This window comes from Anguilla rostrata, chromosome 8, assembly GCF_018555375.3.
Source record: "Anguilla rostrata isolate EN2019 chromosome 8, ASM1855537v3, whole genome shotgun sequence".
Lineage (NCBI taxonomy): Eukaryota > Metazoa > Chordata > Actinopteri > Anguilliformes > Anguillidae > Anguilla > Anguilla rostrata.
This window is the reverse complement of record NC_057940.1, coordinates 11467150-11493767: the sequence shown is the minus strand read 5'-3', so window position 1 is coordinate 11493767 and position 26618 is coordinate 11467150. Positions and strand designations below refer to the sequence as shown.

The 26618-nt window shown below is 43.8% G+C and overlaps 2 protein-coding genes across 7 annotated transcripts in view; both read left to right on the top strand.

The window, feature by feature from the left end:
* The window catches only part of LOC135260807 (high affinity 3',5'-cyclic-AMP phosphodiesterase 7A-like), a 28656-nt gene extending 25401 nt beyond the window's left edge, over positions 1 to 3255 (top strand). For all 4 annotated transcript variants that reach the window (XM_064346404.1, XM_064346406.1, XM_064346407.1 and 1 more), the window contains exon 13: positions 412 to 3255. In XM_064346404.1, the coding sequence (XP_064202474.1) occupies positions 412 to 608 (197 nt within the window). In that variant the 3' untranslated portion in view covers positions 609 to 3255. The remainder of the gene's footprint in view (positions 1 to 411) is intronic.
* A 612-nt stretch (positions 3256 to 3867) lies between these two features.
* LOC135260806 (armadillo repeat-containing protein 1-like) lies at positions 3868 to 14575 on the top strand. 3 transcript variants are annotated; one of them, XM_064346403.1, is made up of 8 exons: positions 3868 to 4101; positions 4902 to 4937; positions 5249 to 5458; positions 6218 to 6309; positions 7546 to 7735; positions 8404 to 8520; positions 9753 to 9827; positions 11379 to 14575. In XM_064346403.1, exons 3-8 carry the CDS (start codon positions 5297 to 5299, stop codon positions 11568 to 11570), a joined length of 828 nt encoding a protein of 275 aa, XP_064202473.1. In that variant the 5' UTR covers positions 3868 to 4101; positions 4902 to 4937; positions 5249 to 5296; the 3' UTR covers positions 11571 to 14575. The 3 variants fall into 3 exon arrangements, with proteins under 3 accessions (XP_064202473.1, XP_064202472.1, XP_064202471.1); XM_064346402.1 differs by lacking the exon at positions 4902 to 4937 and having other exon boundaries at positions 5252 to 5458; XM_064346401.1 differs by lacking the exon at positions 4902 to 4937.
* Positions 14576 to 26618: the final 12043 nt, after the last annotated feature.

Here is a 26618-nt window from a genome sequence, read left to right as displayed (position 1 = left end):
GTATTAAATGGTGTAGGTAGTGTCTGCGGATTTAGTGATGTAGATGGTGTGTGTAGACTCTTTTAGTGATGTAGGTTTTGTGTGGGAACCCTTTTAGTGATATAGGTGGTGTGTGTGTGTGTGCACCTTTTCAGTGATGTAGGTGGAGTGTGTGGACCCTTTTAGTGAAGTAGGTGATGTGCGTGGACACTTTTAGTGATGTATGTTGTGTGTGTGGACCCTTTTAGTGATGTGTGTTGTGTGTGTGAACCCTTTTAGTGATGTGTGTGGTGTGTGTGGACCATTTTAGTGATGTAGGTGGTGTGTGTGCACCTTTTTAGTGATGTGGGCGGTGTGTGTGCACCTTTTCAGTGATGTGGGCGGTGTTTCTGTGTATTCCCATTGACCTGATCTGTGTGTCGCCCCCTGCAGGCTTCATGACGTTTGTGGTGGAGCCCCTGTTCACGGAGTGGAATCGCTTCTCCGACACGCGGCTGTCCCAAAGCATGCTGGGCCACCTGGCCCAAAACAAGGCCTGCTGGAAGGGGGTCCTACAGGAGCAGGCGCAAGGCACAGAGGAGCAGGACACGGACTCCAAAACATTACCTCAGGGAAGCAGAGAGTCGTGACCTCTGCCCCCTGCACAAGTCTGGCTGGGGCCCCAGGGTCAGGGGTCAGGGGTCAGAACAGGACTGAACAGCTTCTTCCAGCGCTGAGCGCAAATGCCTTCATCGCCATCAGGCTGCCTGTCTCCCACCTCTATAAACCACTGATTTTTATTTATTTTATTTTACCCCCCCTCCCCCCACATAGAGCAATACATAGATACCTCATGTTGCTTTCTGCTGTATTTTTGTTTTGACAGAACATTATTATTATTATTAATAATTTATTATTATTTTATTTTAATTTTTTCCTAGTTATATTGTTGTTTCTCTATAACTGCACAGGCCACCCTGGTAGAGGCCTAAAGGGAACAGGGTGAGAGGGTTCGTGTGCCATTTTGGGAAATGTTCTTGTTTTTAATGACTTTTGAAAGTGATTAGTGAAATGAATAATGAATGAGTGTTCAGAGCAGAGGCTCCTGACTCCAGCGCAGCCTGTGTGATTTGAAATGAATCTTCCTTTTTGTGTTAAAAAAACTGTAAAGTGAAGAGCCACTCCCTTTTGATACCACTGAAGACAGTGTCTTTACAGCGTCTTAACTTTGTGTGTGTGTGTGTGTGTGTGTGTGTGTGTGTGTGTGTGTGTGTGTGTGTTTGTGTGTTTGTGTGTGAGCGTGCATGCGTGCATTCTGTATTAAAGCATCTTGGTTCTGTTGTTCTGCCTTTAAGCACAGAAAATCCTGAAAATCCACTGGCACTAGGCGGACTGTGTCCTAGCAATGACACGTTGTTTGAACAAATGTCTCGAGTGCAGCTCCAAACAAGCCAAATTGCCATAGAAGCTGCCTCCGCTTCCACGGGCGCTGCCCAATGCGGACTCGTGGCCCACGGGGTCGCTTCCGAGAGCCGCAGGGACTACATTTTCACCCAGGATGGTGGGGGGGGGGGATTAAGCCCTGGATCGCAGGAAGCAAGAACGCATCACTTCCTTGGGATGACAAAAGCACCTAGCCTTCACTGCCTTTCAAACACTGGAATAAACCGCTCTCTCACACTAGGTTCAGCTATAACCTGGATGAACAGAATTAGCTCAGGGTGTCTGTCAATTTATGTGGATGGATCTGGGAGAAAGCAAACTTCCTTTAAAGCTGTGGTTCTAAAGCTGTGGGTCGCCGTATAAATATGAAGAAAGAAATTAAATGACATACTCTACATCATACTTTCTGCTGGCATTCATACCAGCAAGGTTAAAATCTGCACTAGTTAAATACATTTTACATGCAGTTGTATTGACATGGTTTAAAAATGTTAATTACATATTTGAGGATATGTTGTCTCAACCCCAGATTGTCTGTATTCTGTGTCTGGAAAGGTTCTGTGTCTCACCGTTCATGAGATTAGATTCCTGCAATCTGGTTGGTTTTACCAAGTTTTAGACGGTGTTGTGTCATTGGTCAGTGGTTGGCTTCAGTCACTGTCTTCAGGTCAAGCCCACAAGATTGTAATTTGTAAGAGGAAGCAACTGATCATTGCTTTATCAGCAAAATCACTGGAATTTGGTTGGATTTATAACTCATCAGTCTCTAATCTTGTCAGGCTCAAATTTGCACCAGAATGTGAACCTGATGAGTGAGAAGGGGGCGGAGGGTTACAAAAATATGTTTTTGCTCATTATGTGAGTCCTGGGCTCCTAGTTTGGGGAACACTGCTTGGAAGCTACTGTAGGGGGCCCTCTCTCCCCTTAAATGCAAAGCATGAGTGGCATAAATGGTCACTCTGCACAAAGTGTGTAGCCTGTTCCTAAAGCCCTCTCCCCACATGAAGCATGTGTTAGCATGCCTTCATGCCTTCGTTAGCATGTGTGCTGGAATGCTGGTCATAAGGTTTGACCTTGAGTTGAGTGACATTCGCTGGGTCACATTTGGGACTAGGCTTTTTTTTTTTTTACATAACTCATTATATCAGCCTTTGTAAAGCATGGCCTTTGGTTACAAAAGTTGTTTTGTAAAGAGTTAGTAGATAACTCTAACCGTAATGGTTTTATGATTGCATACTTTGCCCGCAGTGAGTCAAGGTTAACTCAGACCGAAGCTATCGGAGTGTGTTCGTATGAGCTGATGTTTAAACATGCAACCAGGGAAACTGCAACTGATGCCCAAGCTATGCACAATGCTAAGTGACCAAACCAGTTCTTAATAAGAGATGCATGGTCTTCACTGCACTGTCCAATTGCCTTTTGCGGTTAAAAGGTTTGATTTTGTTGATGTTAAAAAATTAAAAAAAACTGTAGTAAGATGTATTTTAGCAAACATTCCATATTTTGTTTTTTTAAATATTGTTTTTGACTATGGTGGTTCAGTTGTGTTTCTGGTTTTATTTTGTATTATTATTATTATTATTATTATTATAAATAAGACTGGGTGCTTCTCTTATTTCTATATTGCCCTTGTAATTACTACTAAGACTGTTCCATAAAATTGTTTACAATTTGTAACAGCCATTTTGGGGAGAAGATTTTAGCATCAAGCCATTTTTATAAGCTTTGATGTTTTGACCTTTTGATATGTGCCCACTGCAGTTACATTTTGAGTAATAAAACTCTACAAATGCAGAAATTTTGCCTGTTTTATTGCCAGATAAAGATTTGCCTAATAAAAATGCTTAAAAACAACAGGTAGCCTTTTTTTTAGTGATTCACAGCATATGACTGGAAGCTGATAGTTACAGCTAGGATCTCAACATTTATCCAAGTAAGGTTGGTGTGAGTTTAGTACTGGCAATATAACAAAAACCTAAAGTACCTGATTAAAATAATCAAGGTGTTGATTGAGGCCCTGAGTTGTTGATTAATTGCATTTAGTGATTTATTACTGTGCAAGAACAAATGCCTGCTCCCACGGAAAAGTGGAGACCGCAATATATTTCATCCAAACAGTATTTGGATTTAATAAAGTTGTGTACATTTGGAATCACACAGCTACAACTCAGTAAAGGCAGGCTGTCATTGGGATTCTAAAACTGTTATTCATTAGAAGGTTCCAGGGATTCCTCAGCAAAGTGAATGAACGTTCGCCTGTATGTATTTTATTTATATTTTCATAGTTGTAATATTTATATTGTAATAAATGACGTGTATGATGCGAATAAGAAGGGATCGGTGAAAACCATTCTGCTATATCACCGAACTCTATGATATATTCTATGGATGATCTTTGAACTCTTATAAGGCAGACGCTGAATGGCTATTTGTCGAAGCTACTCCGCGTTATTTGCCCAATCAGAAACACCGTAAGTTTGACGCGTTTACCAAAGCATTGATTAAGTGGAAAAAAATAACGTGATCAGACGTAAGCAAAATAAATAGCTATTGTTTTTAGATTAACGCACTCAAGAATTAAACGTAACACTACCTTGTTCATACGGGTGTATATGTATAACCAGCCTTACGTGAATCCTTCCCAAGTTATATCGCTATATGTTTAAAGACACATTTCTCAGCCGAAGACGGATCTCCGAGGTATGTTGGCTTTTCCAGGGTGTTTCCCGACAGCGTCGGATGAAAGCATTGCTGTGCCAAAATAATTATCGAACTGAAGTTACGCTGTCCTCGCTATGTGTTCTTTTATTAATTAAGCAACAGAGCGAAACACCGATCGCTAAGTAGATGGTCTTCCTTTTAGTCGGTGGAGAGTGCGAAGACAAAAGAATAGCTAACGTTAGCGAGCTATAATTCAGCTGGCTAGTGATGGCAGCGTTAACGAGCTTGTTGGCTAGCCGAACCACTAAAATGGCCGGGTAGCCAACTCATTTTACGCTGGCTTTATGGCTCATCAAAACATGCTGTCCTTTATATAGTGTATTATACTATATCCATCTTACCCAGCACAAAGCCACAGCTTTTTGTTTCATTCCGAATCAGGAGACATGGGACACTACAATAATACTCGTGATTGTGTGGCTAACTAGCAGAACTGCTACTTGGGTTGAAATGCCGGAGACATTAGCTGCAGTTTTAAAAGTATATATCGCGGACAAGCTGGCTGACCAACAAACACCGTAGCAAGCTGTGTTCTTTTAAGGCTACACTGCTTTTTATTAGTGCTAATCATCAGCCGGTCAGGTTTTGGCAGATGTATTTCTTTTTGCTGGTCTATCCTGATTTGTTTTTGTTTATGACTTGCCTAAATAATTTCCATACAAATGGGACGACAGTGTCAACCGACGTCATGTGAAATTCAAGAACAATTGTTCGTAACGCAGCCGGGCAACTAGCTATTATAGAAATACTATACTTTTAAAACTTTAATCTTCTTTCAGCTAGGCTTGAACTCACCTTGGTACCACCCACCGAATGTATTAGGCCTATTTGCTCCTTGTGTAACCGGTATTCTTTATATTGAGCACCTGTAATATTCAACTGCACCAGTCCTGAAGTAAATGGATCATTAGCTCGCTAAGATCAAGTTAATGTTTATTGTGTAATTATTTTATCACAGGAGGATTTTGTTATCATGTCACATTGCTTGTAGATTAGCATGGCCTAACCAGAAGGACATTTTCCTTTGCCATTAAACATGCCAAGTGTTAAAAACTTGATGCAGTGTTCACCTCGTCTTCCAATTGTGCCTGCATCCGATTTCGTAAGTTACTGTTGGTCCCTGCAGCAGAAGCGGGATATTTGGACGTTCATGGCACACTGAGTCGAGCGCACCATGACCGCTGAGCCGGATGCGTTGGCCGTGGTTAACCAGCTGCGTGACCTGGCCGCCGACCCACTCAACCGGCGAGCGATCGTCCAGGATCAAGGCTGTCTGCCCGGCCTCATCCTTTTTCTAGACCATCCCAACCCCCAGGTGGTGTACTCTGCCCTTCTGGTAAGTTCTGAATACCCACCTCCTTTTTCCAGGATGCACACCACTCGACTCGAAATTCCAGGATTAAACTAGAGGTGCATTTTAACCGTCAACTAATTTTTGAATGAAAGCATGCGTTAAATTCATAAAATGATTCAAGGTCAATGGCAGAACTAAATGCTGTTTGTTTTCTCTATATTATGTGGGATTCTGCTACTAGCTGTCAGAATCAGCTGTGTTTATTAAACTCCTTTAAGCTTGGAGGCAGTCATCTTAAAATCCACTGCTCGGGTCTTTCATTTTGTGCTGTCGGATAAACCAGTATTCACTGTGTTTTTAATAATTTCTTTGCTGTCGGTGGAAAGACTCATGTGCATCAGTAGGATTAAAAGAAAATAACACACACTCTTACTCATTCTCTCTTCCTATCTCACACTCACGCATACACATTTATTTGCACTTTCTTTCTCCCAAGCTTGCTCTCTCTCTCCCCCCTCTGTCTTCATCATACACACTTAGACACACACACACACACATACACACACACAGACATCCGCACTTATTTTCTTCCTAGCTCGCTTGCGCTCTCTCTCTCGCACACACATAATGGTGAAATGCGGTGGCAGGCTGTACCTTTAGTTCAAAGGTCAAGTTCCAGTTCAGCCCTTTGGGACAATGTGGGTCAGTGGTGTAAAGTGTAATTGCCTGTTACTGGGGTCACATGACGCTGTTGTGTGGCCGTGGCCCCTCCTCACTGATGCATGTCACTGTTGTCTGCAGGCCGTTCGTTACCTGGCAGAATGCCGTGCCAACCGAGAGAAGATGAGGGGGGAGCTGGGCATGATGCTGAGCTTGCAGAACGTCATGCAGAAGTAAGTCCCTCTGGCTGGAAGTACCTGGGATATGGGTGTTTCACACAGGGGAAGTCCTGCATATGCCTGCTTTCTTTGATTGACACCACCAGATCCCCCCCCCCCCACCACTCACTCCCATGGCCAGAGTTCATTGTTCTGATCCCTGCTGAGCGTGCTGTCTCAAGTGTGCTCTCTCTTGTGTAGCAGATCAGGGTATAGATCTGGCTCCATGTTTATTTTGTGTCAGGCAGAGCTGTGTAGCGTGTTTACCCATAAACACTACTGAGGTGTACTACTTCTGAAATGATGCAGAATGATTGGGGGGGGGGGGGGGTGTTCATGTTAAATGAAGCTATTTATTAAATTTTTTAAGGTAGAAAATGTGCATTTAATGCAGTTGTGATCAGTCATGGATGATTCCTTGCACTTTGGCCCAGAGTAGTTTTAGGTGCTAACCCAAAGCTCCAGTGGCTTTGTTTAATTGCTCCAGTGAATCTAGCAGACAGCATTTATGAATGAAGGTCTTTGTGTGTGCTTGTGTTTTTTATTGTGTGGATATACCGGCCTGAAAGCAGTGTTTGTGTACACTTTTCTCAAAGTGCTTATCATTCAGATAGCTAATAAATTACCTTGTGTTTCCCCCTGTAATATGTTTAAACAGCTTAGAGGACTTTACTGAGTCCGGATTTACAACGCGACTCGTTTAGATGTTCAGATAAGTTGGGGGGTTTGAATTTTCTCACCTACATGGGGCATTTATCCTGTATACCTGCATTTTTCTACTCAGAAACCCTTTCTGAGGCTTAAGTCCTGACTGGTTCAGTTCAGGGAGAGAGAATAACAAGCTGGTGACTGGCGAGTCCTGTGTTCATAACCAGAGAGCCCTTAGCTGGACCCCGGTGGCTCCACAGTGCTCCTGTGGTCCAATATATCAAGTGTGCAGCTGAGCTGCCTTAAGGGAAATGTGCCCACACAGCATGTAATGTACAAAGGGAAGTCCTGTGGCCCAGCCCAAGAACAGAAATGGACCAATTTTACAGTTCAAAGGCAAGCTGATGATAAATTACATTGCACAGCTAATTTAGGAGTTGTTTTCAGTCCTTATGAATGAATGTTTTGTCTCAGTTTAAGTCTGTGCATAGTTGACCGATTTAAAATGAGCTGGAGGATATCTAGTTTTTTTGTACCATGTCCACTGAAATGCAGATTGTTCCTGTTCAGTGTTTGCGATAAGCGGGATTGTTGTGTTGCCAGGACGACGACCCCCGGTGAGACCAAGCTCCTGGCCTCCGAGGTGTACGAGCTCCTGCAGGCGGCGGGCAGCGCCGCGGACGACCAGCCCGAGGGCGGGGCCTCCTGCCGGCGCAAGGCCCAGTTCTTCCTGGGCACCACCAACAAGCGTGCCAAAACCGTGGTGCTGCACATCGACGGCCTGGACGACTCGGTGAGTGGCTGGCCGTTCAAACAAGCGCGTTCGAAATGCGGCCTTGTCCCATCGCCGCATTCTGAACAGTGCTTCGCATTCGTGTGCTTTAATTGCGATGTTTATGATGTGTGCGTTTGAAATGCGACGTTTCTAGTGCGTGCGTTTGTAATGCACTGTTTCTGGTGCATGTGTTTTAAATGCGATGTTTCTGACACATGCGTTTGAAATTCACTGTTTCTGGTGCATGCGTTTAATGCACTGTTTCCGATACATGTGTTTGTAATGCTCTGTTTCTGATACATGCGTTTGTAATGCCCTGTTTCTGGTGCGTGCGTTTGTAATGCCCTGTTTCTGATACATGCGTTTGTAATGCCCTGTTTCTGACGCATGCGTTTGTAATGCCCTGTTTCTGACGCATGCGTTTGTAATGCACTGTTTCTGATACATGCGTTTGTAATGCACTGTTTCTGATACATGCGTTTGTAATGCACTGTTTCTGATACATGCGTTTGTAATGCACTGTTTCTGATACATGCGTTTGTAATGCACTGTTTCTGATACGTGCGTTTGTAATGCACTGTTTCTGATAAATGCGTTTTAAATGCGATGTTTCTGACGCATGCGTTTGTAATGCGATGTTTCTGACGCATGCGTTTGTAATGCGGCCCGTCCCTTTCCGCTGACAGAGCCGCCGCAGCCTGTGTGAGGAGGCCCTGCTGAAGATCAGGGGCGTCATCAGCTTCACCTTCCAGATGGCCGTGAAGCGCTGCATCGTCCGCATCCGCTCCGACCTGAAGGCCGAGGTGAGAGCCAAACCCCCCCCCCCCATCTGGGGCTTTCAGTGTGCCCCCCTCCTCCCTTCTAGCTAATTGTGCAATGACTAGTTAGGCTTCATAACGATCTCTTTACTGATAATACTTGGATACAAGAGAAATCGTCAGAAAAGAGAAAAGAAATGCTAACTTAACTACGGTATGTAGATATAACGTGTTGTACATCCAGTGCAGGTCAGTGGCTCTACATTGCAGTAATCCAATTCTCCATTATGGTTTTTCACAGGCATGGTGGGGCCTTATTCGGACATCATCCCTCCAGTATAGTAATTTAGCACAGTGACTCCTCTCTGGTATAGTAATGTAGATAAACGACTCTCCTGTTTCATATCGTAATGTAGAGTATTGGCTCTTCTCCCCAATGTAGACCAGTGACTCCACTATTCAATCCTATAGAAATGTAGACCAGTGACTCCACTATTCAATCCTATAGAAATGTAGACCAGTGACTCTTCTATTTACTATAGGAATATAGTATAGAAATGTAGACCAGTGACTCCTCTATCTATTATAGGTGTGCAGTGTTGTAATTTAGACCAGTGACTCCTCTTTCCAGTAGTTCCTGGTGACATTCAACAGGAACTCCAGCGTAGTTCCCGTTGAATGACAAAACGTAGAGCGATGACTCTTCTTTTCTGTGTAGGAAGCTAGAATCCAATTGTTCCATTTAATATAATACTTATAACGGTGATTCTTCTCTTTACTATTGTACTGTAGAGTGGTGAGTACTCTGTTCATTTTATTAATGCAGAACAGAGATTCAGATGTCCAGTATAGTAGAAGGTTGGCTCCTCTGTCCAGTATAATAATGTGGAACACTGACTCTTGTCTGCACTTCTGTAATCTATGACACTGACTCCTTTGTGCTGTTCACTGATTCCTCTCTCCAGACTAGTAATGAGAGATCAGTATGCACAGTATGCATTCTCAGGGCTGTCAGAGTCGTGGAGTGCAGTCTTGGGGGCAGTCACAGTGACAGAGCATGCTGTCTTGGGCTGTAACAGTCACAGTCACAGAGCATGCTGTCTTGGAGCCAGTCAGAGTCAGTCTGCAGTCTTTGAACAGACCCAGTGTGAGTTTGCAGTCCTGGAGCAGTCACAGACAGGGCGTGTATTATTAGAGCACTGCTGTGCATTCTGGGTACTCCAGCAGTGTGCTGATGCGTGGTGTTAAAAGTGCTCTGTTTCGCTCTCTCTCTGCAGGCTCTGGGGTCGGCCATCGCCTCCACCAAAGTGATGAAAGCTCAGCAGGTGGTGAAGAGCGAGGATGGGGAGGAGGTGAGTCTGGCTTCAGGAGGGCACCCTACACTCAGAGAGAACACTGTGTCCTTAACAAGGTCAAAAGTCATCACACAAATGTAATCACACAAGGCCAGCAAGAGCCTCACTGATTCACACAAAGGGCTTCCTGTGCCCCTTCTTCTAACTCACAGAACAGAATCCTGGTTCAGCTGCAGGTATATTGACTATCAATTTTAAATCTGTGGGCTAAGACAGGACTAACCAGCTCCTGCTGGCCACAGAATCTGGAGGTACTTTCTTAAACTGTGTACTACACACCCTTTTCCCTTATGAGCTTACTGCTGGACCTGGCGTTGAGCTGTGCTTGTGTAAGAGGACTGCAGCCCTGCACGTTTCCCAGCCCTCCTGAAAGCACTGACTCACTCACACAGGGATGGGCAGCGCAGGGCAGGGGAACCGGTTCAGTCAGAGCATGAGTGAAGGACAGCACAGGGAGCTTCTCCCTCAGGAGTAATCATCTGTCCAGTCACACGGTCGAGTGTCAGGCAGGAGAAAAAGGACTGCAGGAAGGAAGGGTGGCCCTTCAGAGTAATTCCCTTGCTTTCTTTTTAAGCAGCTTAGCTGCTCTGCCTGGCTCTCTGACTGAGAGTGAAACGGGCTCACAGTGCACTCTTTGTTCATTTAATATTCACTTAAGACTGAGATAGAGTTCTCCATGTTGGAAGCACTGAGCAGTGAACCAAACATTTGAATCCAGCATCACGATCTACCGATCCTATTTTTGGCTGGACCGCAAAAGTGGGGCCAGCCCTACAAATGCGAATGACCTGTGACTGACTGAGTGAGTGATGAAGTTACACCATTGGTCGGCCGGATCACGTGTGTTAGGTCCAGCCATATACTAGGTTTTAACCTGGTCTTGTTTCCTTTGCTGTTTCCTGCTCTTCCACACTTTTCCAGCAGGTGACAGCCTCCCATTTGCTCCCTAAACTGCAGTCAGCCATTGAGAGCAGAGTTACACGTTCATTTCACTTCCATTTGTTTCTAAGGTTATATTAACACACTAGTAGATAGGTTTGTGCTGCAATACATGATTACACCACCAGGGGGAAGCAGCTGCCAACCACAGCAGGAAACGGATGTTTCCTGTAATTACCAGGAGTAAAAAAAATACTAGACTAGTAAGTGTTCTTAAAGGCATTAAGATTATAAGAAGGTTTCCAAATTAACAAAAAATATCAGGGGGTTCAGAGCTCTTCAAAAAATATTTTGATGCCCACATTTTATATCAATTATTCTCTTATGAAACTGTCCCCTTTGTCTTATTCTACTTAAGATGGCTGGGGTTTTGTATCGGGGTTGTAAGAGCTGACATTTTCAGGGGTGCTGAGTCCATTGTTGTGATGCATTGCTGGTGGACAGCACTTGTACAGCCCACTGTACAGTTTTTATAGGTCTTTGAATTTAGGAGAATATGAACTTGAAGGAGCCCGAAACTTCCTTTCACTGAAGGCACATGTACGTTAGGCGACTCTGCGGTAAAACTGGCAGACCTGTTGTGACCAGCTGATTGTGTGCCTGGCCCAGGTGCTGGTGCCGTTCCCCGAGGACGGCCCGGTGGAGGTGGAGCAGAACACGGATCTTCCGGACTACCTGCCGGAAGAGGAGAGCCCCTCCCAGGAGCCGGACAAGGCGGTGTCCCGCGTGGGCTCCACCCAGGAGGGCGTCGGCTGGCTGAACACCGCCGCAAACTTTTTATCCCGCTCCTTCTACTGGTGACGAGCTGGCTGCCAACCTCGCCCCTTTCGCAGACCCCGCCCACCCACCCCGCCCTCCTCACTCCTTGCCCAATCACTCAATAACTTGTACTGCGATTGGCTGCCTGTCTGTCTGTCTGTGGAGTGCAGGACTGCAAGGAGCGACTCTAAATAAACTAGCAGGATGGGAAAATGAGCTAGAACAACAACCGACAGAACACACACACGCACACACGCACACGCACATGCACACACACACATCCTCGCACATGAGTGCAAGCACGCACACTTTTATCCTCAGCTCACAGAACTGAAAACATCAGCTGATGAGAACTGGGTTCAGAAGTGGTTTCTTAATTTTTTTTTTTTCTATTAATCTCTTTTTTTTCAAACTTTTTTTTAAAACTTTTTTTTTTGGTGGAGGCGGGCGCGGTAGGTGTTGAATAAATGTCCACATTCCGCTCTCTGGTTCTGAAACGGGTCCATCTTTTTCTAAAAACGAAGCGCAAGAGAAAACCAAAGGGGCCCACGCTGGTGCTTTTCCAGTGGAGATCCCACCCCCATCCTGGCTGCAGGCTCCGCCCACAGGCACAGACCGCCCAGGGTGGAGCTGCACTTGTTAACTTCACAAGCTCCATTTTCCTTTTTGTGTTCGCCTTTGCCTGATACCTCTGAAATTATTTTACATTGTTTTTTTTCTCGACCTTTTTCCCCACGCTGGATCTTTCCTTAATTTAATTTCCATGCTGTAAAACCCCGTGTCTCATGGTTGCTGCCTTCTCTTTGGGTTTACGGTTTCTGCCCACTTTTGTCGTGTGTGCCTTTTGGAATCCTGGCAAAACTTTTTTTTTTTTTCTGTCTTCTCTCTTTTATTTTTCTCCCTAAAAGATCCCTCTATCTAAAACAGAAGATCACAGAGCAGACGCAGTCGTAGCGGGCCAGCGCGCCGGCTGCGGTCAGATTATGCGAGTGCTGTGCAGCTCTCTCTCTCTCTCTCTCTCTCTCTGGGCTCTGGGCCTCCTGTCGCTGTGAGAGGAGGCTCACTTCTGTGTGCTCAGGGGTTTGATGGAGATCCGCACTGCTAGCTCACTTGGCAGTTGACTGTTTTTTTTTTTTCCCCCCACTGTCACTTTCGTTTGCTTGGCCGTCTGTGTTAAGGAGGTTCTGTGCACAGTTGTGAGAGGAACAGGGGTTTGGCTTAGTGAGCAGAGGGGTTAGCCCTGAGTGGTGAGAAGGCAGACGTGTGTAAACGGTGTTGAGTTAAGGGTGGTGTGTGCCCTGAGCCTCGCTGTTTTACTTCCCTAGTTAACTGCTGTTCACAGCTCTGCGTAGATACTGTCTCTCTTTTTGACGGCTTGATTTTGGCTATATCACCTATTTCTCTTTTTTTGTTTTTCTAACCATCTGTGTGCATTATAAAGGTCAACAATGCTCCTGCAAACAATTACAGTGCTCCTCTGAACTGTGTATTCAAGGATAAGCCCCGAGTAATGCTTGCCAGTTTATTTAACCATGTTCTAAGTACTTTTGTGTTTTTCTGAAATTAAGTTTGACCCTTTTGATCAAGTTCTTATCTGATTTTCAACATTGTCAAGTCTTGAAAGATTGATTAGCAAAAAGAAACTGCCAAACTTGCCAAATGTGTGTTTTTGTTAATGCCTGCATCTGAAGTGTGGTACAGAAATCAGGCAGCCAGCAGTGTCCTTTATACTTTGTCCGTGATACAGAGCAAATAGATTACATGAATTCTCTTTTTAAATCAGGTTTATTCACTCAGAAATGGTGCCTCTTCAAAATTCTGAAGTACGTGCTCAGATCTTACAGGTTACATTATGTCCTCCAGGTATTTGTAACCGGACAGATTCTGAGTTGCTGATTGGCTGAGAATGGCATTGGCTGGTGAGCCACAAACTAAGGAGAGGGAGCACTCTGCATTTAATCTCGTAATGCTCCTGAATTGTCAGTTGGTCACGTTGTGAGACGTGCCTGGACCTGCTGTGGTCTGCTTTCAGACACTGAACATGGGCAGCATTACGCGCACCTGAAACCCAGGGTTAGAGCTTGGTTGGACGCATCAGGAATGTATAGATCTTACTCACAAGACCCATTTGCTTGCTGTGTGCATGCCTATGTCTGGCTGAAACGTACCACGATGTCTTACAAGTATGTGTCTGGCTTTTTTTCCCCCACAATATGCAATGTTTGTATCAAAATTCGGTTGTCACCCCACAGATAGTTTTCCCTTCATTTTGGCTTGAAACCATTCAGATTATTAAGTGTGCGAAGTGTAAACTGCGAATGTTGATATTTACACTAATATCCAGTGATTTACCTTAGTATGTAGCATAAGTACTAACCAAGGGAAATGTATGTGGTGATTCCACTGATGTTTGCTAAGGGTCCGATCCTAATGCTAATCCCCGCATTAAAGATTTGAAGTGGCGTCCATACACTTGTTTTGTTGCTGCACGCACAACCTTTTGACTTTATTCTTAAAGTGTTTTTTAATTTAAAAAGTCTGTTACATTTTCACCCCACCTACTGTTAAACACCACATTTTCTGATATGTACAGAACCAATATTTGCAATGGTTTTTGTTTTTTAAAATCACTTCTGGCACCATCGTGTTTCCATGTCAATGACTTGTGCTTGGAATCTGTTCAGGTATGTCTGTATATAAATGTATATTTTATGTTCTTCCTGAAGAAATGCAAGGCAAAGAATGTTCAGGGGCTGTAGCTGCTCTGTTGGCCCTTTGCACCATCTAGTGGTGAAAGCCAGGTACTGTTGCTTTAGGGGAGCTACTCTTTGAGCCAATGAGAGAAAAACCATCACTGCAGCCAAGTGACCCCTGGAGTTGAGTACAGTCTTCGTTAGCGGCTTTGCCGGCTTCATGCGTTCGAGCTTTGCATCCACAGTGTGTTTGTGTATTGTACAGTATGTGAAGTGTCATGAGATCTCAGAAGCATTACCTGTCTCATTGACGGATACCTGCAGAGAACATTGGATAATAAAATTTGAAACCAAGCCTGTATGATTTTTTTTCTTCTTTTTCCCCCCCTCTAGAGCTGCATGAAGGTTAGGCAGTTTCCAATTTTTTCTTGCCTCTCGTCTAAGAGAACTTAACGGATCTAAAACCCTGGACGGTATTGGGTGAAGCGCTTTGGGGTTCTCCTGAGTTTGGAATAGTGGATTGGGGCCACCATGACAACATGTAAAGGAGTTGAGTACCCTCTATTAATTGTCACCGCAGGAGGTGTTGGGTTATTTTGGGTTTACCATAACATTGTTAGCGATGTCATCAATTAAAAATTCTGACCAGTGAGTACTGTGTGAATGGAGAAGCCATTTGTTTGAATTGTTATTTCATTGTCATATGTGTGTGTCTATTCACCATTTTAAGCGGGTCTACTGTGCTAATAAGGCCAACGATGGGCTGGGATTTTTGGGTCTCTTTTCCACACTAGAATTAGCCAGACAAATGTGATCTGGATATCCCCCCCCCCCCCCCCAAGCGACAGTTACGCCGGGAGAAGGCCTTTCCTGAGGGGGTTGGCTGCTGAACGAAGGCAGTTTTATTTCATATGGTCAGGTGATCTGTAAGACAGCTGACGTTCGGCTTGGCAATCTGCATACTAATGAGCGTCATTAACAGACGTGCATTCTGATTTATATGTTCGACCTTGACAAGTCAAAGACAATTATGAATTATTTCAGGAGGGAGGAGGGATTATAATTCATTTTCATTTTATCCCTATGAGACATGATCTTTTTGCATAAACTGGCTAGTTATCTTTCCTTTTCATACGTAGCCCTGCCGACTGTTCATTTTAAGATAATGTTTTAAAGACTAGAGGTCAAGGCCTGTTTTTGCATCTTGATTCAGAATCAGGTTTTCTCTGTCTGTGTCCTAACCTTAATCATTATGAGCTTAAAGTCCACAGTGCTCCTAGATCAGTACTCTGCTGTCAGATGCTTTTGAATAGTGGTCCAGATCTTGAAGGTTTAAATAAAGATGTGATATCTTGCATGATCAATCAAAAAATTAAGTCCCAATAACAGATGGATAGATAATGACACTTTATAAGCTTTTAGGAGTGCCAGCTCATAGGCCAGTGTGATATTAGAAAATTGATGTTTCCCTCCTGTTTAAAAAAAAATTGTATTTCTCTTTACAGCTATTAAGCTGATTAATTAACTAATATGCTAACTAGCTAGCCAACAGATGCTGAAAACAGGTTGAACTTGCTAGCCAGCTTGCTAAAGTTTCTGTAAAAGAGTGCATTGTGATGCAGAAAGGTGTGAGGAAGCAAGAGTGTCCATCAGCGTGACAGGTTCTTGCACGAAGGACCAATGTGGCACCTTGTTTTAACAGCTTGGAATGTGACATCCCGGGTTGATAGGGCCCAGTTTAGCTTGGGACGCTGAATGAGTAGCAGTATTCTCTGCACACATAAACAGACCGGCGGCGTAAAGTCAGCTCCCAGTAATGTCCGAACAGCAGCCTACCAGACGTGCTGTGTGAAGTTGTCAGGCGCTAACCGTCCCAGTTGTCCTCGCTGTGTAGAACACATGCAGGTTGCTTAAATGAGGAGAAGCTGAAGCTGCCAGGCTCTCTCACAGGTGACTCAAACAACCTCTTCTCAGGATACTGTCACTGGCCCGACAGTCTTAACCTGGGCTAAAGCTCTTACTGTATGGAATTGCAATAGCATTTACACATTTCAGTACATTAGCTCATCTTTGCATAACGCAGCAAACATTATGAAGCAATCACTTTGAAACCACGTGTGTGTTGTGTGAATAAACCTATTGTAACTACAGTACGCACACATACATACATACACACGCGCACACACACATATATATACTGTGTGTGTGTATATATATATATATATATATATATGAAATGTATAGTCTTGACCTTTTTACCCTTATAAATGTTCTGTTGAGAAATATCCCACTGCCAATCATAATAAAACGGTGATGGTACACCAAATTAAAATAAAATCTGAACGCAACAGAGTTAAACACAAGCGATGACAGAACCCATTAGGCAGCCAGTGGAGTGTTCGGGGCACATAGTGAAATTCTGGGAAATAATCTCCGCTGATCAGATCCAATCAGTGTTTATTTTACCGCTTCCCCCGGGCTCTCTGCGATATTGGGCTGGGCTCGCCATTCGCAAACAAATTCCCGACAGTTTTAGCGCGGTTTATCGGAAGGCGCGCGAAAAGGAAATGATTGGGTGTACATCCAGAGACTCCAGCTACATCTCCGCGGCGAGATTGTCTGACAGTTTTATTCAGGGTTCAGCGCCCTGATAACTGGGGGAGCGGCAAATTACTCTTTTGCGTCCAGGGAAATGATGCGATGCTGGTAATGTTTATCAAATGAGCTCCAGAGATTGCTTTCTGAAGCAGCGATCAACCCCGCTGAAGAGCCTGGGTTTGTTATTTAATTTAAATGTTATAGTTCTTGGTCTTTACGAGTAGATGAAGAGGGCAATATTGTCTGTTGAGCTCAGGGCTGATGTAAGTGGTTATGTGGAGTTCCAGTATAGGGGCACAGGCTGCAGCCTTTTACCTTTGGAAGATCAGTTTATATTTCTACATTTGCCCCACTGAGACTGAACTGGACCATGCGATACTGTGTTCTTATGGATAATGGGAGTTATGCTTAGTAAGGCACATTTTTTATTTTGTGTAAAACGTCATCGGCCTATCTGAGGCATATCAATTCCTCAACTGTACACAGAATCTAAGTGTGTTGTGTGTCTGTGTGGTTGTGTGTGTCTGTGTCTGTGTCTCTGTGTGTGTGGGTATGTATTACTATCTTTGTTAGAACCAAATGTCTCCACAAGGATAGAAAGATGAGGAACATTACGCAAGGTGGGGACCTTTTGCTGGTCCCCACAAGTTCAAGAAGCTGTTTTAGGGTTAGGACTTAGGGTTAGGGTTAAAATTAGGTTAAGGTTAGGGTTAGGCATGTCGTGGTTGGGGTTAGGGTTAGGGTTAGAGGTTACAGAATGAATGTAAGTCAATGGGAAGTCCTCACAAGTATAGCAATACAAACGTGTGTGTGAGCATGCACGTATGCGTATATAGTTGTGTATATGTGTATATTTGAAACACCGCTCCTCATAGGCTCCCTGTGTTAATAGCAGGATGTGGGAACCCCTCCCTGGAATACATGGAGATACAATCTAAATAAAAATGTATTTGACTTTAATATAACATCTAGCTTTAACAGATTTTATTTGATAGTAAAAGAAGCACATGAACTTACATAAACAATGTCTGCCTGCACCAATGGAGTGTAAACATTCAGAAAAGCTACAAGAAATCCACCTACCGTAACAAAGAATGATAATTTATAACAAAGTAAACATAATTCATAGTTATTCATTAGATACAGCGATACTGAGAAATAATGTTGCTGTCATCTCAAAGCATCCAATCAGATGGTCTGCCAGCCCTTATAATGGCTCAAAGCTCAGATTGCCTTGACTAAGAAGTTATGAGGAAAGAGCTGGCAGCCATCTTAAAATCAAACGCTGTGACTTCAGTAATGTGAAATGATGGGGATATTTTAATGGAATGAACGAAATTGGCGCTTTGTTCAAACCTGGGAAAATGACCGCCAGCACCACGTAATTACTTTCCAACTGTTGTCATTGGGGATATTGAGATTCAAATCCGATATTATCATTAATTTGCATTTGATGGAAAGGCAAATATAGCTCAGTGTAGGTCCACTGACTACAGATTTAACAGTATTAACCAACTATCAGGAATTATTTATCACAAGCATGTGCCTAATGAAAACAAAATCTAAGGGACGCTGTTACTTTGAAATAAAAACCACATGGAGATGCGAAGGCTAATTACTCTTCACCAATGAATTCACGCGACACTTTAATCAGACAAACTGCTTATTTGTCAGTCAATAAATGTAACCCTGTGCAGGCTTTGTTAGAATACCAGTCATAAAACGGAGCATTGACAGTGGACAGATCCCTGTTGATGGCTCTCTATACTGTAGACTTTGATTACATTTCCCCCTGGTATATGGGGGCAGTCACATAGTGAACTTTGCTGTCAATAGGGCTCTGCTCATTTTAGTATAAGAAAATTAGTATTAGTATGATGAATGGTCTGGTTCCACTGGTCTGGTGCGTGTGGCCTTATATTGCTACCATTCTGCAGTAGGTGACAAGCCTTCAATTTCACAGTGGAGATGCTTTGCTCTCTTTTTTCCTTCTGGTCTCCGCACACTTGTGATAATCGGTATGTGTAAAAACATCCTTTTTAATTATGGCCCTCTGTGGTTGGAGATCTCGTTGATGGCTGTGCTAATTAAAACTTTTCAAATGTATCATGGTGACTAATTGCTTGTTAGAATGCTCATTAGTATACCATCACAGAAACCACTTGGTGCTGGAGGGTGGCAGGACTCTACACATTCTGGAAAAGTGGCTAGGCCAAAGATGGGGAAAGGACTAATAAGCTCCACAAGTTGTAATGGAAGTCGATGGATTATGGTGTTCAGAAGCTGTAGTTGAATAGCATTCCATTGGGCAACATACTGGATGTATGGTGAGGCCAAGCAATTTTAACATATTAATATTTACATGAATATTCAAGAAGAACTTTAGAATTAAGTGAAACAACAGTCTTGAGGGTTAGGTCGCTACCAAGCTAGCTACCAAGTATATTTGTTGATTGAGTAAGAAAGTGTGACAACATTAACAAAATCATTAAGTCATTCAATCTGATGTTGTCACCAAAAAAAAAAAAGTTACAGATGTTGCGTCCCTTTTTTATCCTATTCCACTCAGGTTATAACTCCAGAATGGTCTGAATCATGGATAGTTACTATATTGTTATTAATTTTGTGAACATTTATAAAACTGGATATTTATTGAAGCGTTTCAGGCTCATTACCTTACCCAAAAATGACTCCAGTGAAGAAGCAACATATCGCTCGAAATTTCACCCAGCAGCCTCTGAGTAATAAACGCAGTTCCCTGCTATGATGTAAACTGCAGTGGGTTCCACAGCAGACAGATAAACAGTGTGCTGCCTGCTCTCTCTGGGCTGGTGCTGAGCCGACTGGTCATCTTCTCCTTGATTTAAATCCCTCTTTTGCTTCCCCCACTGGAAGGCAGCATGCAATCAATCACCATCAATTAGCCTCAATGTTGAATCATTAAACCCATTATCATTAATTAAGATAATTATCTCTCTCTGCCAGTGCTTCCTTTCCAGTCCAGTGTCATGAGACTGCAACAGATCCAACTATTTAAATAAAATACTTTTCAATGGGAGTAGGATCATGTTTTTGGATTCTTGAAAGGATTGTACAGCTGACTAGTTTTTTAGTGCTGTTAAACATAAATATAATTTAGAGGGTTTTTTCTTACATTTACACAAAATAAGTTGATGTAATCACAGCACTTAGCCCTCCAACACACACTCACACACACGCACGCGCACACACACACACACACACACATACACATATGTACACACACACACACATGCACGCACGCACACACGCACACACACACACACGCGTGCACGCACACATACACACACACATACACTTTTTGCTTCTTTACTTTTGGAGTGGAAGGTAGGCAGCTCTGAACCGACCCACCAGCCCTCGGGTCTCATTGCATTATGGGATATGGAGTCATGCCAAAACCTGGATTTGGAGCATGTCCAGCTCTTCAATGGAAAGCAATTCTGCACTGAACTGTAGCTGAGCCCAGCTGTCTGCAAACAGACCCCAACATGTGGCTAGAGGGCCAAGCGCTGTGTGGGTGCTTCAGTCTCCACAATCAAATTATACCAGGACTGTGACAGAGTGTAGGAACATCTGTCATTTTCAATGTTCAGCACACACTGCTAATTGAGGACAAAATGATTATACCGCGGGAAACTGTAAACACTCTGTGGGTGCAGCGCAAATACACGGAAAAGGTTCTGATAAATGACGAGGAATTAATTTGTGTTTGTGAAACACACTGTACGGGGGAGGGTTCATTGGTCTTGATTGTGCAGTTTCCGATTTAAATCAAGCAAGTGTTAAACAAGGAACGAAAAAGTGTGTGATAATAATTACAGATGGTAGGCTGATGCCGTTCTTCTGTCATTGGACTTGCCTGGCTGTCATCTGTCATTTATGTAGATGTACTATATCATAACAAGTATTTCAGGAGTTGTTGTAACAAGAGTTGTTTCATTGTGTGAATTGATTATGGGCTTAGCCCCATAGCCAGGATTTGAACTAGATGTGGCTGGTTCATGTCTGGAATGTGGCATTGACCAGCTATGATGGGAATTCCACCCTAGTCAGATGGTGGTCACATACGAGCATAATACAATGACTGATTCAAAAAAAATCTGAGAGAAAGTGTTACTGAATGGTAATCCAGATAATTAACTTTCAGACTGGAGAGTGGTTGGAGACAGTAATCCTGAGAAACCATTTGCTATTTTACAGCTGTGTACACTGAGATGAATGTACTATAAAAGAATGGTTAGTAAAACCAGGAAAATATTGCCTCAGTTGAGCACATGGTCACAGTGCATAAAACCTGCTGAATGAAACAGGTTTTACACTTGGTTGGTAGAGGCGATCCATCTCTCTGTAACTGGCCTGTGTCCAATTTTCTCTGATCATCTAATAACCGTTATGAGCGTTCTCATTTCATGCACGTTTGTGAACAGCCCACAGGATGGGAATTTTAATAATCACCCATAAAAGCCACAGTAGAGCAGCATGAATCATTAATGTGATAAATGTCATAATTCATGCTTAGCTGTGGAAAACATGGTCAGCTGAGGCCGCACTGACTGTATTCTGTGTTATTTAACTTGATGAGCAGAACTAGCCACCCAGATGATGATGATAAAACTGTGCAGTGCTCATCCAGACAAAGCAAGCCTTGTCTTGTCTTGCGTTATCTTGTGTCAGGTAATCTTTTCTCACCTGTCCGTCAGTCCGTTCGTCTGTCAGTCTGTCTGACGGCACATTCACTGCTCCCTCTTCCCCATTGGCTGAAACCTCTCGGTAGCAGTATCCAGCATCTGTTGGATTTTGTTGCCGCTCAGTACATAATCAACCAAAAAAAAGCTGTTGATTACTCATTTGTTTTACTTCACCTGCTTTTTGGGTCCGACCCTGTGGCCCTCCAGGAACAGGGTTGGCCACTGAGGAGATAAATGGAATGTAATAAGTGCCTTGCGCCTGCTTATAACCTGCACAATTGGAAATCTTTTTCATCTGAATGAGGATTACCCATCATGCATCAGCCAAGAATCCCCTTCTACTGGACATGAATTAGGCGTGGATGTACTAATACATTTAAAAAGGCTGTGCAGTACTGGGATGTACAGGAATGCTGTGAGATTTCTCTGTCTTGCGCCATAAGGCCGTGTGAGCAGTTTGCCTTCGTGCGAGGAGGACGTTCACACTTGCTTGTCACAGGCAGCAGATGGCCGAGCGAATGTGAAGAACGTCCTGCAAAGCCTCCTCACGCACGTCCTGCGCAAAGCGTCCTCCGGATCTCAATGCACAACACGCAGCCGATGAGACCGTTTATGGAAATGTCTCAAATTCGCCGGCCTGCAAGCCGGAATAGGTTGGGATTTTAAGCAGCGTTGTCAGGTGCGGTGCACAGCATAGAGGGTGGAATTTAACAATGCTAAATAGACTCGGGGCCTCACAGATGGTATTTGTTTCCCTGTGAAGGAGACAGTCACATTGAAAATGTCAGTTTGGATGAAGGGTGTGCGGTGAGCAGGCTTGGTGAGACTGCCGGTGCTCAGATGAAAGTAATCCGCTTTAATGCTCCCGTTTCTGCCAAAGAATTATCCCGGGGAAAATATTCTTGACAAATTTAGGAAACAGCTTAGCCATAGATTGCTGCTGGAATATGCGGGAAATGCCCTGAATCTGAGCACTGGGGTCCTGGCTCACGAGCAGATGGTACAGATTTGGGATCCAGAACCCCCACCGTGCCCCACTGGAGCTGTTACCTTCCTGAGGGTGATCATTGGTCCCTTCCCGCTTCATGAGGGTTCACAAAAATATTTGCAGTCTCTGTTGCGGTCATTCACAAAATCCTGTTTCTGCTGTGACAAGTGACTTCAGTTACGTGCCTTCATCATCGCAGTGGAGTGCAAGAAACAGGATTTTGTGAATGACCACAAACACTGAACCCAAAGGCCCAGTGACCTTTTAAACAAATAAGTGTTATTTGTCGTCATAAAATTGTGAATAAAGCACTACACGACGAATTCACTGAATATTCGCAGAATAAGTCCGTTTCTTTGTAGGGTATGTAGAGGAAAGATTGTTGAACTAATTTTGTTGCGACAGAGCAAGGCACAGACGGAGTCTTTCTGGGGTTGGTGCACGGTGGCAGTGCCATCTGGTGTGGTGAGCATCGGGCTAATGAGTGATTCCTCGCCGGGAAGTCATCCATCTGTTAGTGATTATGCTCCAGATGTGCGGGGACTTTGGGAGCGGTATGATATGGTTTGGGGATTGGCAATTTTTAAAAATAGACTTCACCATGAATGTATTATTATAAAGAGAAGATGGTGAATTATCTTTCTAATAAATGAAGTCAACTCCTGGACCTGAATTGAGGAGGTCACCAGTGCGCAAACAAACTATGTGCAGCATTAGAGTGAATGAGGCCCCAGTTCAGACAATGCTAGTTTGGGCCGTCGAGTGATAAGAATCATGGCATCTTTCATAAATGTTGATGGCTGCTGTAAATGGGTTGCCCCTGGGGTACAAGAACGTGCCCTGCTGCTAGTCACACTGGCTCTTGACAGATTATGCAAGCCAGTGGTCTTGGTCTCAGGGTCAAAGGATTGAATGGGTTTTGGGTGACAGCTGAGTAATGAATAAAACTGAGGTCAATGAATTCATTGTAAAAAAACCCCTGACCCTCACAAAGATGTAATTTATCATTAAGTGTAGTGGGGGAAATGCTCAGCTGTTTAGTTTATTTGCTTATTTTTGTAACACTTGGAAAATATGTAGTCTTTGAAGGTCGTGTGAAACCCAAGGCTTCAGACAGATTCAGTTGGTCAGGGAACCTGTAATCTGTCCACTCTAATCATGTGGCTTTTGCCCCTCGGGTTTGTGGGGAGGAAAGGTGGAGACGGGCATCACAGGGTGGATAAAACCGGTCACACCCACCTTCCACTCCGGATCAAACCGGTTTCGTTCATTAAGTGAATATGAGGACACAACGGCACTGACTATCGTTCTTATGTTGCATCATGTGATTTGTGTAGAGGTCATTTCAGAGAAGGACTTCAGCCTGGCGTTAGTTGATACGATGCGAGGTTTGCAGCTTGAGGGTGTGCTTTTTTGGGGTGGGCGAAAGCTCAGTGTGTGGCTGTGTTAGAGGAATGCTAATTCAGACAGCGTTAGCCTGAGGAATCACACAGAAGCTGAACGACTGCGAGTGTCAGAGTCACCATCGGAAACAGAAATTTTATCTTTTCTTTGTTCTTATTAAAAATACACTATTTTGAAAATCATTGAAAGATTTGGAAAGATTGGTCCACAACAGCAACAACAACAAAATAAAAACGTGTTTTGAACCCAGAGCCCTTACAAAGTATGTGGCGTACAGAGCCATGTCAGTGTCTATTAGTTCATAATGAAATATAAATGCTTGCTTTTTTTCACAAATGCAGTTTAACATGTTCAGCAAGCACCAAAATGTTCCAACACTTGTGTTTGTTTATGTCAAAGTTAATGACAAATGTTGATTGGTTCGGGACGACAGTGACAGAACAGTGATATAGCACAGTTCAGTACTCCGGTGACAGTCCGATTGTCTAATTGGTCCTGACAGGATAGAGAATGCTTTGGAGGAGAAGTTTGGAGGAGGGCGCATTTGTGACAAAGGGCAAGCCTCCCCTTCCCCTCCCCCATCTACCCCCAGAAAACCCTGCACGACCCCACTGTGCCCCGCTGCCTCATGGGAAATCACGGGTTTGCCATCCTTTCACATAGAACTGATACTAGGTATGAGAGGGAGGGAGGGAGGAGGCGAGAGAGAGAGTGACAGAGAGAGAAAGAGGGAGAGAATGAGAGAGTGAGAAGGAGGGAGATCGTGAGAGAGAGATGGAGAGAGAGGGAGGGAGAGAGTGAAGAGAGAGAGAAGGAGGGAGTGTGAGAGAAAGAGGAGGGAGAGAGTGTGAGAGACAGAGAGAAGGATGGAGAAAGAGAGAGAGAGATAGAGAGAAAAGGAGGAAGAGAGAGAGAGAGTGAGAGAGAGCATGTATAAATGTTTTGGATGTGGTATGTACAGCATCTCAGACGCAGCAGTCAAAGATGCAGATATGCTTTGGCAGCATGCTGGTGTGGGCAGCATTGGCCTGTGCATGCTGCCCAAAACACTCACATCATTTACTTCCATGTTCCCTTTCTGTTTGAGTGTTTTGCTCTATTTTAATCCTTTTTTCAGATCCTAATGCAGTCAGCACTGATTTTAAACATGGGATGCAATCCAGTGCAATGGTTTAGGGACTTTAAAAACTTGGAGGTTACAGATTTGATTCCCAGGTGAAGTACTGCTGTTGTACTCTTGTGCAAAGTGCTTAACCTAAGTTGCTTCCACATAAATGGATTGCTATCTAAAATGCAAGCTGTGTAAGTGGCTCCTGCTTTGTAAAAAACACCCAAATAGGAATGCAGAAATATGCATCCAACACACCCCACAGAGAAAATGTCTCAACGAAATACAAATACAGTACAACATGAATGTGTTTTTAAAACTTACTTGCAGGAGTGAACTGCAAACAAAGGAACAGTTCTTCATCCTCTCTGTGATGCTGTCAGGAGTCACTTTGGCATACCGAAGCAGAATGATCTTCTGCCTATTTCATTTTTCTGACTGGAGGGTCCACCCGCGTGGATATTGTGAGCTGTCCTTTGTCTGCTTGTGATGTGATGTTTGTGACACAGAGGCCTGTTTGACAAGTGCTGGGCATAGTCTGCCATCCAGGACAGAAATATGCATTCAGATTGTGTTTGGAAATGCATGCATCTGTAATAGACAGTCATATGTACAGTATATGCCAGACACACCCAACAAACCAGACTGTGTATTTCAGTTGTTTTCGGTTTTGACATTTTTGTCCAGTTTATGCAGTTGAAGGCAATATCCCAAAAGCAAGATGTGGTTCTGCTGGCATGTGGATTATGTTTACAAGACTGTGTACACATGACAGGATCATGACTGAGGACCCCTGTATGCGTATGTGCATGTGTGCGTGTGTGTGTGTGTGTGTACGTGCATGTGTGTGTGCGTGCATGCATGTGTGTGCATGTATGTGTGTGCATGTATATGTGTATGTGTGCATGTATGTGTGTGCATGTATGCGTGCGTATATACATGTTTGTGTGTGTGCATGTCTGCATGCATACCTGCGTGTGTGTGTGTGCATGTGTGAGTGTCTGAGATGGACACAGCTCCCAATGAGAGCCTTCTCAGGTGTGGAATCTGGACCGCTATCCTCCAGGTCTGTGAGCAGTGTCAGCTGTGCCCTGCGGTCAGACACTGCCTGTTACTGCTTCTGATCTGACAGCACCAAGAGGAGGGCGGGCCCTTCAGGTGGAGGAGGCACCACGGCAACAACAGTCCTGTTTGTAGACCTGTCATGCTGTCACTCGCAGTACACCGCACACGACACTGTACCTTAGAAAAACAAAGCAGGGTCCTGTCTTGATGGAGAGTGGGCAGGTTAATCCAGTGTCTAACACCCAGATAATGGCTCTTTGCTGAAGTGTTTGTGGCTAAAAAAATTCAAGATCACAACATATGGAGAGTGAGTGAGAGACGTTTTCATTTACTTTTTAATCCTGTATTTATCCTGTATCAGCTGAACAGAAAGAGTTAGCGGCGAAGCTACATGCAGAATGGTCTCTCCGAGTTTGCTAAGTAAATGAGCCTCAGTAATAGAAACAGATGATTCTATGTCAGGATATTGCTGATACACCAACAGTTAATTACTTGGTTGAGCGTTTT